Source organism: Plecotus auritus (assembly GCF_963455305.1).
Source record: "Plecotus auritus genome assembly, chromosome: 3".
Classification (NCBI taxonomy): domain Eukaryota; kingdom Metazoa; phylum Chordata; class Mammalia; order Chiroptera; family Vespertilionidae; genus Plecotus; species Plecotus auritus.
This window is the reverse complement of record NC_137772.1, coordinates 146,071,802-146,089,360: the sequence shown is the minus strand read 5'-3', so window position 1 is coordinate 146,089,360 and position 17,559 is coordinate 146,071,802. Positions and strand designations below refer to the sequence as shown.

Sequence of the window (17,559 nt, the reverse complement as noted above, 5' to 3'; positions counted from 1 at the left end):
AAGATATCTTAGAAGGTCTGATTGATGTCTGGATTATTTGTTGTATACCAAGGCAATTCAGAGATCTAAAGCCAGGCTGCAAGGTTGCTCAAAACTAGGAGGCACCATTCATAGTTCCTAGAGACTTCACAGTGAATGGCAATACCCAGCATGTTGGCCATTCACTGCATCCTTGCCTAACATCACTATAAGGTGAGAGGATGTGAACAGATGCCTGCTGACCTATGCTGGATGGATTATGAAGATGAAACAAGTAGTCACCTAGGGATATGATTGGTTAATTCAGTCCTGTCATTGAACACATATTTATTAAATCCCCACAATGTGCCAGAAATAAGAGAATGAACCATTGTGGTGTTTTGGGAAAGAGCATTCTAGGAAAAGAGGAGTAGGAGTCTGTGTTCCTCCTGTGTGTCAGATAAACTACCGGAGGCCAATGAAGATTGAATAGATGACCAAAAGGAGAGTAGTCAGAGACAATGGAGGTAAGGTCAGAGAACTGAGCAGGGATTTGGGGCAAGGAACCGGTGCTGATCATATCAGATTGTATAATAACTTGCACCTTCCCTGACTCAGCTGCATGATGACTGGATCTTCCATTTTAACAGGATCACTCTGATTGCTGCGTTGAGACTATCCTGTAAAATCAAGGGCAGAAGTATGATCAGTTAGGAGGTTATTGCTGTAATCCAGAGCGAGATGATGGCTTGAGACAGGGTAGTATCAGCAGACGTAAAATCATTCTGGATACATTGCGATAATCTGATGTTCTCTCCCAAGGGCAACTATTCTACTGCAAATGTTATGTTCTAGTTATTTTATAAAATATTTTTATTTGTCTTTGCAGATTTTTTAAAGTGACATTTGAATTATTTTTTCTAAAAAGAATTCTATCATCATGACACCTATTATAGATTGTTTTAGCCACTTCATTTAGTTGCATTGAACACAAGGGCAAATTTTTCATCATATTTTAGTAAGAAATGCCCGTCCAGACTAATCTAGGGGGTTTATATGTAGAACTTTTATAAAGCAGTGTTTGAGCCTGTAGTTTAAGGTCAGCTTACATTTTTATGGATTTCTACCTTTAAGACATCAATTTTAAATCCAGGAATTACTGAGGAATTGATCTTCACAAGATTATCATATTGAAACATTGGTAAAAATTTAGCAAGTGATTTAACTGGTTCAGTTAGAGAATTGTCCAGAAAGAAATGGTATAGCTCTGATGCTGAAACAGCTGAGTCCAGAATCATTGACTGCTTTTTCCCTCTTTCCATTTAGCCTATGTGGAAACTTGCACTGTTTGCATCTGGACCTGGAGAGAACGTTTCCTCTTTTTTATTTTCTTCTGTTTTTTTTCCTACTCAAATGTCTTTTTTTTTCTTCTTTTTAATTTCTCATCTCATTTTTCTTTTTTTCTCCCTTTAATTTGAGACAGTTAAATAAGATTATGATAATTAACTTGGGTAAGACAAATTACACACCAAAGAAATAATAGTAAACTATGGTGGCACGGCACACCCATGAGAGCAAAATCTATTTTACTTAAGATTTTTGTGGTTTCTTTATTTGAAATTCTACTCTGTTATCAAACACAAAGAATGTATTTGTCTACTGCATGTAAAAGAGAAGTAATTTCTCAGAAATCTCTTCTCCATATGAGGGATAGAATTCTTAAATCTCCTTATTTTAAAAATCTGAAAGAGTAATTTTATAATTAACTAGAGGCCCAGTGCACGACATTCATGCTTTGAGGGGGCGGGGAGTCTCTCAGTTGGGCCTGTGCCCTCTCGCAGTCTGAGACCCCTCGGTGGACATCCCCTGAGGGGTCCTTAGTGCTGCCACAGAGGCTCCTGCCACCGCCGCTCCGCTGGCCAGCCACCAGCTGTGAGCCTGGCTTCTGGCTGAGTGGTGCTCCCCCTATGGGAGCGCACTGACCACCAGGGGGCAGCTCCTGCATTGAGCATCTGCCCCCTGGTGGTCAGTACGCATCATAGCGACTGGTCGTTCCACCATTTGGTCAATTTGCATATTAGGGTTTTATTATATAGGATGAATATATCTTATTCATACATTTGTGAAGCCTGGTCATTATGGCTGTGATATAGGGAAAGTCGTGGCACATGCAGTGAATTAACCAGAAGTGCTCAGTCTAACTGACAGCTAACCTCAGGCATGGATCAAGAGTCTGGTGCAAAGCATTTATTTTGTTGTTTTCATAAGAGACTGATTTTAAGATTATGAGCACTGGACTAGTAACATCAGCTGGGAACTTGTTAAAAATGCAAATGATAGGCTTTCTCCCAAACCCACTGAGTCTGGAACTGTGCAGACAGGGCCCAGCTCCGTGTTTCAGCCAGCCTCCCAGGTGATTGTGATGGGCACTAAAGCTTGAGAACCGCAGGGAAAGGTGACCTTGCAGAATCCACCCATGTGGTTGGACTCCCCTAAGTGCCTGCCTTCAAGTTCTCTTGCTTTCCTTTCCAACCCTCTTCACTCTCCATAGAGTCCTGACTCCATTTGTAGTCACACTCACGCTGGGAGCCCTGGCTCAATCTTGGTGGATACAACAATAGATCTTTGTATTCTTCAGTGACGAACACCTATTTCTCTCTTATTAATACTGATCACTTTTTGTTTCGGGGATACAATGCCTTATTGTGTAAAATGGTTCACTTTCCAAGAGCGATAAAAGATGAGAGAATTGAGATCCCCATTCTGCCACAGGTACTATAAGTGGGGTGGCAGAATTAGGACAATCTGGTTTTTGGTTCTTGTTCCAGCATAATAATACCACTCCCTCCTATTTTAAGTGCTTTGGTTTAGATGGTAAATTTAAATCATAAGTTATTCTAATACTATTGAAAAGTGATCAAAGAAGGATTCACCAAGAAGGACATGTTTTGGGCATAAACATGAAAGATGTCCACTTATAATAGATAGGCAAACAGGACTAGAGATGTGGGTGGAGAGAAATCTTAGAGGCTGAGACTTCAGGATAAATAAGGCTGTAAAGCTGCAAGTTACACTCAGCAAAGCTTAAGTAATTCACAGCCTATTTCTGGTGGGAGCAATCTATAATAATAGAAGTGTAATATGCTAATTAGACCTGACGTCCTCCTGGACGAAGCTGGGGTTGCAAGGGAAGCCTGGGTCCCAGGTGCCAGAGGGAAGCCGGTGCCAGCAGCCGGGGGGAAGGAAGGCCTACTCTTGCACAAATGTCATGCATCAGGCCTCTAGTAATAAATGAAGTTGGTTGAGGAAGAGTGATTTGAGATAAAGTCTTCTGGAAGGAGTAGTGCAAATTGTGTTTCCTATTATTCCCCCAATAACATACCAATTTAGGTTTTTTGGATAGTTATTAAGAAGGAACTTGGTATATATTTGTTTCCCAATTTATGTTCATTCTATGTATTTGAAATGCTTATTGCTCTGTTTGTCATCAGTTCTGGGCTACATTTAAAAAAACAACACACAAAACAATCATTATAAACATAGAATAAGAATTTACTTTCTACTTCAGCTCATGTTTTCAAACTCGGTTATAAAATAGATACCAAATAATTTACACTTCATAGTATTTTATGCCTTTATCATAATAATATCAACACTGGACTATTGAGATTTATAGCCTGTCAGAACAGAATGGGGGGAATTATGCAAATACTTAACTGATAAGTTGTGGTAATGTTTTTCTGAATGTTAATATGATGAATGCATTTTACTGTTATAAAATTACTATATGAGAATTATTTCTGTCACCATTTACAATAAAAAAGTATGTGTTTCATGTTGTTTTGGGAATTTGCAAACTGTTTACAGAAAGCATGTTCAATGGCAAAGCTAACTTAAAGCATAAGTAAAAATTATGACAAAATTGTGTATTTGATTTTACATAATTAGTTAATGTTCCTCTTTTGTTGGTGATTTTGAATCGTTAAAGATGTGTTTAACATTAACATAGCTTGAAAAAGCTTTGCGTTGGTCCCTGCTGGTGTCACTCAGTGTGGGTTGGGTGTCATCCATGCACGGAAAGGTTGCAGGTTGGATTCTAGTCAGGGCACATGCCTGGGTTGTGGGCTCTAGCCCCAGAAGGGCGTGTGCAGGAGATAGCCAATCCATGTTCAGATATTTGTTTCTCTCTCTCTCTCCCTTCCTCTATCTCTAAAAATATCTTTTTTTTTTTTTTAAAGAAAAGCTTTGCTCTGGGACATGGCATTGCATATAAACTCATCTCTTATGCCACTGTCATTATTATAGCACACAGACCTCTTGTCACTGACACTCTCTATGTGGACTGTATAGAAATAATGTCCTTTTTTCTCTTTTTTATCTGGGCTAATATGTCTTCCTTTCCCTCTACTGTCTGTAGTGATGAATTTTAAGAAAATAACTTTCATATTCAGTTAATCGTTGCATCTTTCTAACTATTAATAGCAAAATACATTTCAGAGTTAATAACTGAAAAGGAAAAAAAACAATTAATAAATTCTGACATTATTCTTTCTTTAAGTGTCACATAATTATATTTATTAATACTTTTTTAGGTAAACATTATGTTTTGAAGACACGTAGCAATTAACATTACATTTTAATTCAAACAATCTATAATAAGCATAACTAACTGAAGAATGGGTTTATTTAGCCTGGTATCCTTTATCCATATATATGAGGAGATAGTAATTATTCAGTATGCTACACATTATCTAATTCTTGATTTACTTTTTGTAAAGCATGTACACTTTAAATTGAATGCCTCATCAACATATTTGTAGAGTTAGCACATACATGAATTTTATGAGTAATGTGTTTTTCTATTTATAAATGTAATTATTTACAACCCTGTTTCCTTAATCATTATCTAACCCAACAATTGTGTTTACTTTGGAAGATGAGAAAGGCACAGAATGTTAGGCGACTAAGAAAGTTTTTTGTAGAAGTAGCTGACACATCTCCAAGTGCTGATTTTAAAACTGTCACTTTATTTAAAAATGCAGGCTTGAAATTCTAGGCTTATCTTTACTTACCATTATTTACCAATTGAAGATTAGAAATGCCATGGATAGGCAGTGGCTGTGGTTTATTGCAAATATGAAAGCAGGAAACTTCCCCTGGTATATTAAAGACTGATCCCTATGGGTTAGAAGACGATTTGTACTATTTATTTGATGAACAGTAGCTAATGCCTCTTCCAACAGCCACCTGGGAGGATTTACCATTTTTAATTTTTTCTGTTTTCTGTGTGTAGCTTAGGACTTGGAAATCATTTTTATAGCTATTTTTTTGTATTGCTAACAGGAAACCCCAAGCAAAAAGAAATAATCATTAGGTCACAGCTCTGGAAGTCTGTCAGATGGTTTCTGCATATCTCTGTCATCCCTTGATTTGGTTTTCATTTTAAAAGTGGTATCAGATGAGGCTTAACATCTTTACTTTTACTGTTAATAAAGCCCTAGCTCTAAAGAAGCATCTATTCTCTCTACTTGCATATTTACACTCTTAAAATTGAGCTCAGCTCTTAACGTTTTTTTCTTTGCTTTTACTATATGATTCTGGGATAGCATTATATAACAATTCTTGAGGTAGCCTTTAAAGACATGTGTGGCTCTATCTGCAATAATTTTAACCTTGTAGGGCTGGCCTGAAAGGAATCTCAAAAATCTGAATCAGTTAATATTTCTTCCACGTTTGTCAGTCAATCTAATTAAGAGCTAAGCCGACCTATTATGTTCTTTTAATAATTTTTCTGTTACTTAAATATATCTCAATATGCATAGCCCTTTTAGTGTATATGCATCAGAGACAGAAGCTAATTTGAAGGACGAATAATTAAAATCAACTAAACTCCAATTGGTAAATATCTTTTTTTTTTCCTACAAAGGAACTATCATCCCAGAAGCTCAGAGATTTATAGCTAATAATTAAATTTTATACTACTTATGCATCACATATAATGAATTTAGAGGTGAATGTTTACACCAGTTGATTGGTGACTTAGTGAAATATATTGCACTTGAGCTGCAAATTCAGCAATAGGACTGATACAATGCCTTAAATCTCAAACACTTTTATATTAGAAAGCTTTGGTAATCATTTCACAAAGATATCAATCAAACCATCAAGCTGTGTGCCTTAAACTTACACAGTGATGTGTGTCATTTATTTCTTAGTATGACTGGGACGTAAATAATATTCTTCCCATAAGACTTTAAAAATTGTTCTTTTTACATTTTTACATAACATGGTATATCTTTTGTTATTATTTGTAATATATATTTTATTCATTTTATTTCTTACATCAACAGTCTATACAGGATTTTATTTTAAGAAAAAATTGTTAATGTATAAGATAAATGCATTGCAATGTCCTGCAATTAAAAGAAAGGCCTGTTAAATATGAGTACAGATGAGCATTTATGTATACAGCACATGTAATTCTTAGCTTTATATCACCTTAATCTCTGCTTTTATACTTTTCTGTATAGCAGCTTTATTTATTTCAAAGGATTATTGTATTCTAAGTTGAAGCTCTCCTGCTTTCATACTTTACAGGTCAATTTCTTCTGGAAGAAGCTCGCCTGTTAGAAGCAGCCGAGATGGCAAAAAAAGCAGCAGAACTGGACAGCACAGAGTTTGATGTGGTCTTCAATGCTGCCCACATGCTCAGGTTAGTTTTTGCAACTGTACCTTAAAAGATCAGCACTGTGGCTTTGGGAATGCAGTTAATTCTACTAAATCCCCATCATACTACCTCATTCCACATCCATAAACTGAATTATTCTGCTTAGCCATGTTAAACTCAGGACTATTTTTTTCATTCTAGTTTATGTATACATTATGTAGGGCATACGAGTTTTCAGGATTCTCTAAATATTATAGAGACCCCTTTTTCCTTCCCTTCAAAAACTATTGGCCATAAAATACAAAAAGAAAATTGCACAATTGAAATTAATAACTGTCTAATTAATTATCTCCAAAACAAAACATATGACAGTCAACTGCATCTCAATATTTGTGGGTTTTTTTTATTAGTTGCACTGAATGTGCCATGTGGTTACATTGGATTATGTTTGGTGTGGAGAAGATTATAAAATACAAATATACTTAAGGCCTTTCAAATTCTCAAAATGGCCCAATAATTAGCGTACCGTCAACTATGCATATATTTAGACCTTTAGTGCTTCTATATTCAGAAAAATTATTAGGAAGGCTATTAGAATTATAGTGAAACAATTAAAAAGCAGATCAACAATTTTTGTTGTGAATATAAAAAGCCAGTGCATCCTTCAGTGGGATTTAGGTTAAAAGAAGATGTTTTTAAGAAACTGACATAATTTATACAGTTGTTTAAAATGTTTTATTTTTTTCTATTAGAAATATGGATACATCTTTTGCCATACTCTTACCTGAATTTCACTCTATTAAATCATCTAAATGCTTCATTAGGTGACATTTATACTATTGGCTCAATGTACAATGTCTAGAGATAGGTTTGTTATTATGTCTTACAAGGGAAGACAAATAACAGGAGAATTGGTTCACATTTGTATAATTTTAAAACATGAACTTTCAAGAACAAGTAGAGGAACTATTTTTTACTTTTTATTTTGTGATCATTGTAGATTTATATGCAGTTATAAAAAATAACACAGAAAGGTCTCCTTGTACCTTGTAGAACTACCCTGTAATATCAACATCAGGATATTGACATTGATATAATCCACTGGTCTAATTGTGATCTCCCAGTTTCACTTGTGCTTGTGTATGTGTGTGTGTGTGTGTGTGTTTAGTTTGATGCATTTTTATCACTTGTATAGCTTTTGTAGCCATCACCACAGAAAATACTGTTTTCATCATCACAAGCATTCCTTGTGTTGTCCTTTTATAACAACACTAGAGGCCCGGTGCACAAAATTCGTGCATGGGGGCGGTGTGTGTCCCTCAGCCCAGCCTGCACCCTTTCCAATCTGGGACCCCTCAAGGGATGTCCAACTGCCCGTTTAGGCCCAATCCCACACCGGGATCAAGCCTAAATGGGCAGTCGGACATCCCTCTCACAATCCAGGACTGCTGGCTCCCAACTGCTCGCCTGCCTGCTTGCCTGATTGCCCCTAACTGCTCCTGCCTGCAAGCCTGATCACCCCCTAACCACTCCCCTGCCAGCGTGATCAATGCCTAACTGCTCCCCTGCCTGCCTGGTCACCCCTAACTGCCCTCCCCTGCTGTCCCAGTCACCCCTAATTTCCCTCCCTTGCCAGCTTGGTTCCCCCCAACTGCTCTCCCCTGCAGGCCTGGTCCACCCGAACTGCCTTCCCCTGCAGGTCCGGTCCCCCCCAACTGCCCATCCCTGCTGGCCTGGTCCCCCCCAACTTCCCATCCCTGCTGGCCTAGTTGCCCCCAACTGTCCTCCACTGCAGGCCTGGGCCCCCTGAACTGCCTTCCCCTGCAGGCCTGGTCACCCCCAACTGCCTTCCTCTGCCAGCCCAGTCACCCCCAACTGCTCTCCCTTGTAGGCCTGGTCCCTCCCAACTGCCCTCCCCTGCTGGTCTGGTCCCTCCCAACTGCCCTCCCCTTCTGGCCTTATTGCCCCTAACTGCCCTCCCCTGCTGGCCTGGTCACCCACAGCTGCCCTCCCCTGCAGGCCTGGGTCCCCCTCAACTACCCTCCCCTGCTGGCTTGATCGTCCACAACTGCCCTCCCCTGTTGGCCATCTTGTGGCGGCCATTTGTGTCCACATGGGGGCAGACATCTTGTGTGTTGGAGTGACAGTCAATTTGCATATTACCTCTTTGTTATATAGGCTATTTCTACCTGTCCCCCAGGAACCAATATTTAAAGCAAGTTTTATAGATTACTATGGATTTATTATTTGAGATTCTTATGATAACTGTATTTCAATGGCTTCCTACTTGGATTTTTTTTTTTGTTTTAAATAAGAAATTCAAAGTCTGTTTAAAAGGAAAGAATGTACTCTGAGTTTTCTTTTGAATGCCCTTACTCTACATCAATATTTAACATTCCTAAAGCTGATACCTACAAAGAGATATCAGGATTCCATTCACTATTGCTATATTTATAAAATAAGCTGTTGCTAATTTGCAAGAACCTTCAATGGAAAAATAATTTGTAAAGGACACCTTACTTTGTATGACAAGGTTAGGTACTGCATGAGTGGGACCTTTTTGTTCTTCATGAATAAAGCACTATGCTTTTAGTCACACAAAAAAATAGTAAAGATAGGAATGCACAAGTTTCTACAGGCTAATTCATCTTAATCATAATAGATACTTTCATGAATAAGGCCTTTTGCTACATATTAAATCAGTATCAGAAATTCAAGGTCTACCAATGGAAACCCATTATAAGTATATTACAAAACATGTCCTTGTTAAATATATTACTTGTAACTTTTCCTTAGTTACCATAATGCTAGAAACCAATGGAAAGTTTTTGTTATACATTGGCGATGTAGGAATATTTATGATTTCTTTTTCAGAACCTCTCTCTAGCTTTTTGCATTCTGCCTTCCTCATTAAGTTGCAGCCAGTCAGTACCTCTCTATATGTATTGATTGCAAGTATGACCACAGCAGCTTGGCCATATTCTACTTAACTTGGTGGCACTCCCCAAAGATGTTTTCACTTAGTTTTTTTGGTTCAGTCAAATTCAACTATTTCTTGAATGCTTCCTGTCTAACCTCTTATATAATCAAGAACATTTAGGACGTGGTTTGCTGAAAGAAGTAAGAACAGTTATTGTTTTTTCCCCTGAATGCAGCCTTATTAAAATGGCTAGCTATTAAGATTTTGCCTATTTAGTGTAATATATAGCATTTCCCCTGTAGATGCAAAGTTGTTATAAGTTGAGTTTGATATAAATTCTTCTCTCAAGAGCTCTGTTCTTTTCCAAGATATTTAGGAGACAAAATTGGCAAGATTTGGTGACCATTTGGGTATGAGGGAAAGGACAGCTGACTCCCTGATTATATCTTGGTTAGTTGGATTAATGGTTGACCTGACATTCAAAATCAGCAATTTAGGAAATTTATAGTTCAAGTATGGTTTGAGGACACTCATTTAATTTCCCTTTGCTTGGCTAATTCCCAATAAAATGACCCAAATAATCTATTAATGAGGAAAAAAAATTGCTCACCCCAAATGCAAAAAACAGTTATTCTGTATAGATGAGATGAGATTGGAAGAGAAGAGAGGGCCTGGGGCCACTCATCAAGGGGAAAATCTTTATCTTATGGGATGTTCAAGGGACTTGAAACTTGAGAAATTTTTAACAGACTCGTTTCAACTCTCAATAATGGATACTGATCTTTCTCTGTAGGATAAGCACATAGAAAGTTCTGAAGTACATGATTTTAATTTGGCAGTCCAGATAAGAATAACAAATTAGATGTATCCAAGTAAAGGGCCCTCACCAAAGCAGTGAGATTTATATTAAAAACATAAGAACCACTTAGAATATCTGTTATTCATGATAGCAAGATGAGTCGCAAGAACACTATGAGGTGTGGAAGTATTAATGCTCTTGACCCAATATGTTTAGCCTTCTACCTTCGGGAAACACAATAGGATTGCACTTGGTTTTCAAAGTTGAAGACCTTCATGGGTCTTATTTTGGTCATTGGATGTGTGTGAACATGATGTATGTCCCTTTTGTAAGAGTCAGTGCTTTTCCCTTTTGCTGACTTGGAAACTGTGAAATGGTCATAGGCAGACAAACCTCCCTTCTCACCTGCTTTAGAATGAGAAATAAACTTGGTTACCTTAATTTACGGAGATTTGGGATGTGTTTATTAACTACAGTGTAATCTAACCTGTCCTAACTGATACAGTGTATACCTGTGAAAATAAAATTAGTAGTTGGAAAGAGGAACAATACAACATCAGGAAAGATGGCTAAGAGATTAATAGGATCTCCAAATTTATGACTGCAGTGGAGGCAAGGTACAGCTATTAGACTGATAATTTAAATAGAAGTATTTTCCAAGGAGAGAAACCAAGATGGTGGCATAGGTAAGCACCTAAACTGCTGCCTCGCACAACAATTTCAAAACTACAACTAAAAGACAGAACGGACACCATTCAGAACCACAGGAAAGCTGGCTGAGTGAAAATTCTACAACTAGAAGGAAAGAGAAAAGCTCACAGAGAATTGGAGGTACGGCAAAGGGTCTTTGTGCGCGCAGAGAGGAAGGGTGGCTGAGAGCCTGGCTGACTTTCTCTGGCGGAAGGGGGAAGGAAGCCCCCGACCGCACTGAACCCCAGTTCTGACTGCACTGAACCCCAGTTCCAGGCGAGCCCCTGGGAACCCACGCTCTTGTGGGGGGGAATCTGGACTCTCGGGCGGAGACTCGTGAGCTGGGGAAGGCAGAGGTCTGAAGGCGCGCGCCTGCCAGTGCCCACAAAGGCTGCGGAGGTTGCCACAGGCTCTCCCTAGTGGAAGGGAGTCAGAGGCTCCTGACTGCACTGAGCCCCAGTTCTGACTGCAGTGAACCCCAGTTCCAGGCGAGCCCCTGGGGACCCACGCTCTTGTGGGGGGAGTCTGGACTCTCGGGCGGAGACTCGGGAGCCGGGGAAGGCAGAGGTCTGAAGGCGCGCATGTGCGCACAAGGGCAAGGCTGACGGGAAGCCAAGACTGAGGCTCCACCCCATCCAAGCTGAGCACAGAGGCTATTGCAATTTGGCAAGTCTAATCCTATAAGGCTGTTCCAGCACCGAACTTCTCCCAGCATAGACACAGCTGATCCTTACAGCCAACTGGCCTGGAGGTCAATTCTTCCCAGTGATACCAACAACAATCAAGACTTAATTACAACAAGGCTGCACACACAGTCCACAAAGGGGTGCACCAAGAGTGTCCACCTCAGGTTAACTGGGGAGGCAGACCCACTGGGCCTTATTGGAAACCTAGCACACAAATCTACCGTACCAACTCAGGGAAGCAGTGAAAATGCGGCGTCAAAGAATCAGATCACAAATGAAAGAAATGGAGGAAAACGGTGCACCAAGAGTGTCCACCTCAGGTTAACTGGGGAGGCAGACCCACTGGGCCTTATTGGAAACCTAGCACACAAATCTACCGTACCAACTCAGGGAAGCAGTGAAAATGCGGCGTCAAAGATTCAGATCACAAATGAAAGAAATGGAGGAAAACAAACGACTGGATATAGAATTCAAAACCACGGTTATAAGGCTTTTCAAGAATATCCTAGAAAAGGCCGATAAATATAACGAGACCCTCGAAGATATGAAAAAGGACCAACTAGAAATTAAACATACACTGACTGAAATAAAAAATATTATACAGAGACCCAAAAACAGACTAGAAGAACACAAAAATCAAGTCAAAGAATTGAAATACAAAGAAGCAAAAAACACTCAACCGAAAAAGCAAAAAGCAAAAAAAAAAATCCGAAAAGTTGAAGATAGTGTAAGAAGACTCTGGGACAACTTCAAGTGTACCAACATCAGAATTATGGGGGTGCCAGAAGAAGAGAGAGAGCAAGATACTGAAAACCTATTTGAAGAAATAATGACAGAAAACTTCCCCCACCTGGTGAAAGAAATAGACTTACTAGTCCAAGAAGCGCACAGAACCCCAAACAAAAGGAATCCAAAGAGGACAACACCAAGACACATCATAATTAAAATGCCAAGAGTAAAAGACAAAGAGAGAATATTAAAAGCAGCAAGAGAAAAACAGTTAGTTACCTACAAGGGAGCACCCATACGACTGTCAGCTGATTTCTCAACAGAAACTATGCAGGCCAGATGGGAGTGGCAAGAAATTTTCAATGTGATGAATAGCAAGAACCTACAACCAAGATTACTCTACCCATCAAAGCTATCATTCAGAATTGAAGGGCAGATAAAGAGCTTCACAGATAAGAAAAAGCTAAAGGAGTTCATCACCACCAAACCAGTATTATATGAAATGCTGAAAGGTATTCTTAAAGAAGAGGAAGAAGAAAAAAGTAAAGAGAAAAATTATGAACAATAAATACATATCTATCAACAAGTGAACCTAAAAATCAAGTGAATTAAAAACCTGAGGAACAGAATAATCTGGTGAATATAATAGAATCAGGGGCATAGAAAGGGAGTGGACTGATAATTCTCAGGGGGAAAGGGGTAAGGGGGGTTCATGAAGAGACTGGACAAAAATCATACACCTATGGATGAGGACAGTGGGGGGGAGGTAAGGGCAGAAGGTAGGGTGGGAACTGGGTGGAGGGGAGCTATGGGGGGAAAAAGGAGAAACAATTGTAATAATCTGAATAAAGATTTATTAAAAAAAAAAGAAACATTGATAAAAAAAAAGATGTATTTTCCAAGAAATTGATGGCAAATACTAAAGACATGAAAATGATAACTGAAAGAATAAAAGATTAGAGGATAGATTGAGAATACTATGCACATTCATGATTGTATATGGTTCCCTAATTATATATAGTGTACAGGTATGCATATGTAGTTATATACATTTATATATAGTATATACATAGTACGTACACTGAGTGGCCAGATTATTATGATCTCTGAACACATAATAATCTGTCCACTCAGTGTGTGTGTGTGTATCATCCTGGCCAGGGGGAAAGGACATGGGCAGTTGGCCGGCCTGCCTGCTGGTCGAACTCCTGGTCGAGGGAACAATTTGCATATTAGCCTTTTATTATATAGGATATACACTGAGTGGCCAGATTATTATGCGTTCAGAAATCATAATAATCTGGACACTCAGTGTATATAGTATTGCTATATAGTTTTATTATCTGTATATATTAATATGTATATATAATTAAATGTACATATTTATATATAAATTTACATATGCACATATTTGGTATATGTAAATAGAACATTTCCAAAGAAGAGCATAGAGCAGATAAGCAATTATCAACAAATTAGGGGCCCAGTGCACAAATTTGTGCACCTTGAAAGGAACTGTGGGCTGCGAGGCTGCGGGAGACACAGGGGCGGGTCTCGGCCCATCCTCCGCACCCCTGCCTGGCCCCTCCCACCGCAGCCCTTGGTCCCCTGTCTGACAGCAACCCCACTCCTGCCGCCACTGCTCCCACGCGCTGACGGTGCCAGCCCTGCTTGCACCCACTGACAGTGTAGAGCGATTGGGGCCAGCACCAGCAGCAGTGTGAATGAGGCCTGCGCCGTCAGTGGGTGAGAGCGGCAGCTGCTGCCCTGATTGCCCCTCAGGAGCAGGGGGAGGTGGAAAAGCCCTCAGGGGTGATCAGGGCTGGCAGCCACTTGCACCCGCTGATGTCGCCGAGTGATCAGGACCGGCGCTGGGCACGGGCAGTGGGTGCAAGTGGCAGCTCCAGCATCGGCACCAGCTGTGGGTGTGAGTGAGGCTGGCACCGGCAGTGGGTGTGAGTGGCGGCTCTGGTGCTGGCAGCAGGTGCGAGTGCTGGGCGGGACCGTGGCATGTGGAAGCAAAGAATTTTCAGTAACCACCAGAGGCTTGCCCAGATGACAGCGACCCGCATTGGTCTGGCACCCCCGCTCACCTGCTCTACCATCCCGCCGCAGCCAACACCCGCCATGTTCCACACTTGCCCCCTGGTGGTCAGCGAATGTCATAGCGACCAGTTGTTTGGTTGTTTGGTTCTTCGGGTTGTTCCACTGCTCGGTCTATTTGCATATTAGCTTTTTATTATATAGGATAGAGAAAATTTCTAAGAAAGGATGAAGGCCTTCAATCATCATATTGAAAGCAAAAAACAGATCTGTACCTGAACTTGTCTTTATGTATGGGTCACAGGTTTTTTGTTGCAAACTAAAGAATTCATTCTTGCCAGTAATAAATACTCTTACTAATGAGTATTCTATAGCCCAAAAACTCTCTCATAGGCATTGAGAATGATCTACTCAGCCAGAAATAATCAACCGCCTTGCTTTCTCTGGGGCTGAGCAGCTTTACAGTCCAGAGCTCTGCCACCATCACCCACAAGGAACCTAGCAGTGTGAGTGCCCCATTCATTAAAAGATGATTCTCCTGAGTGTAGCTCCTTCCCCATTACGCTTGCTTCCTACTTCCATTCTCTTGAGGTTGCTTCTGACTGGTGGGACCTGAGTTATGTGCTGGAACCTTGACTTGAAGAAAGTGGGAAGATGAGGGGATTTCTAGCTTCTGTCTTGATTGGGAAGGTGGGATCCACATTGTGCCTCATTACCCAATATATTTATAGGGAGGGTGATCACAGATGTTGAGTGGCCTCACATAATGAGTGTTGACTGTACTTGTTGACATTTTTAGTACTTCAAATAAAATGGAAAAAGTGCTGGATGCTTCCAGATGAGAGCATTATAAAAAGCAGATTGCTTATCATCAAAGGAAAATATCAAAGGAATTTAAAATGCTAGAACTCAGTAGAGTTTTATGTCTATAGAGTTGTGAGAGAAAAGTATTGAATCAATTATTCCATTAGAAGCATTTTGTATGAATGGATTGATTCAGTATTCTCCCAGAACTGGAAGCTAGAAAGAGCATGAAGATATTTGATAACTGAGAGGAAATCTAGAGGCACTAAAAACTTTACCTGACTCACAGCATTCCTGGGCTCTGGTGGAAAGTTACTTTTTATTCTTATTTATTTATTTGCTTTTAATGTACCTACAGAGTAAGGGAAGAACAAAAGTAGCATTTATTAAAATATCTCCTGTCTGCCTGACACCATATTTTGCATTTATATCTGTCAAGTTATAATTCCACATATGTAAAGTAGACACTAATATTCTCATTTTACAGATGAAGATACTGAGGTTCCAAGAGAGTCGGCATTTCCCATAGTTGGTAAAGCTGGGATGTAAACTTAGTGTGCTCTGACCAAGTATAATGCTGACTTCTTGTGTCCCTTTGGCTTTCTTCTGTCTTTATAACTGGGTGACTGACTAGAAGCTGTGCTTTTCCAATTTATTAATGGAGAAAGGATATATCGAGAGTAACAGATTACCAGCTGTGTATAAATCCTAAATAGCAAGATCCTCCCAATATTTTTAAATTATTTCTTTATGATAGATTTTAGAAAATAGATTTGTAGACATAGGAAAGCTCCAAGTTTTTACTCTCAAGGTGATATTAAGCTTTTAGAAGTACCATCATGGTGTAGAGTCTGACAGAGGACACACAGCTGAGAGAAGTGTGCACTTACCTTTTTTCCAGGCCTACAGGCCCAAGTCATCACCTCTCCCCAAGGTAGGAAGAAAAGCAAAACTGCACTGTCCCAACTGGCTCCCATTATTGCCATAATTTCTAGTGAGCAGAATAAATGTATGACAAGGAATTATCTTTCCATTTCTATACTCAAATAATACACTTAACACTGGTGGTCTTGATCTGGCATCAAGAAGGGCTCAGGAACCTGGAGAAGAGGCTGTGTGTAAATTAAATAAGAGTCCAGAGACGAAACATAATTTTGAAAGGCATCATGGGGAGTCAGAGAAGACTTAGCTAAAAGAACTAAGTTCTCCTCATCTCAGGACCCCTTGCTTTTTATTAACACAAATTGTCCTAAGGCGAGGTAGATATACACATCAAAGGGTAGGGTTTCGTATACACAGACTCAGCCCTTGTTGAGTCCCCAAGTTCCATCAACCTTTTGATGAAACTCTTTCAATTATGACATGCTGCAATTGGCTTCCAGCATACACTCTAACAGAATTAACTATATTAAAATATAAAATTTAAATATACTAATTTCTGAATACATTTCACTGCAAGTGACATAAAATTGAAATTTCTTCAATGAGAAAGGAATAAAATCAGATCCTTTTGTCAGGGTTGGGGAAGCTGTTGGAAATATATATAACTCCAAGGCCCTCTAGGCCAGTGGTCGGCAAACCATGGCTCGCGAGCCGCATGCGGCTCTTTGGCCCCTTGAGTGTGGCTCTTCCACAAAATACCATGGCCTGGGCTAGTCTATTTTGAAGAAGTGGTGTTAGAAGAAGTTTAAGTTTTAAAAATTTGGCTCTCAAAATAAATTTCAATTGTTGTACTGTTGATATTTGGCTCTGTTGACTAATGAGTTTGCCGACACTGCTCTAGGCCATATACTTTCTCCTTTAACACCTCCCAAACTGCCAAAAACCTCTTGAAAAGTCATTGGGTGTTCCAGTTTTACACTGTACTTCACTGCCAACTTTTGGTCAAGAGGGGCTTATTTCAACTAGGTTCAAAAGGGTTGTAAGGTTTTTAAAGCAAAGAGTGGCAGATGCGATTGAAGGTGGGTATCATTTAACCCAGTACCTCTCCTGCATTAATGTGTATGCGAATCACCTAGGGATCTTGTTAAGATGCACATTCTGAGATAGTATGTTTGGGTGGTACCTGAGGCGTTACCCTTCTAAGAAGTTCTAGGTGATGCTTATGATGTTGGTTCTTGGACCACCCCTTCATAGAAGTTCTATCTTGGCTTTCCTCTTTTCACTCCTCCTAACTCCTTCTTCCCGTCATTACATCTTGAATATTAGTAGTAATTTACTATATATGAATATTATATTTGACATTGCCAATACATATTTCCTC

The 17,559-nt window shown here is 39.7% G+C and overlaps 1 protein-coding gene across 3 annotated transcripts in view; it reads left to right on the top strand.

The window, feature by feature from the left end:
• Positions 1–17,559, top strand: part of TMTC2 (transmembrane O-mannosyltransferase targeting cadherins 2) — a 450,431-nt gene that overhangs the window by 376,025 nt on the left and 56,847 nt on the right. For all 3 annotated transcript variants that reach the window (XM_080660474.1, XM_080660476.1, XM_080660475.1), the window contains one exon: positions 6,556–6,670. In XM_080660474.1, coding sequence (XP_080516600.1) covers positions 6,556–6,670 — 115 coding nt within the window. The remainder of the gene's footprint in view (positions 1–6,555; positions 6,671–17,559) is intronic.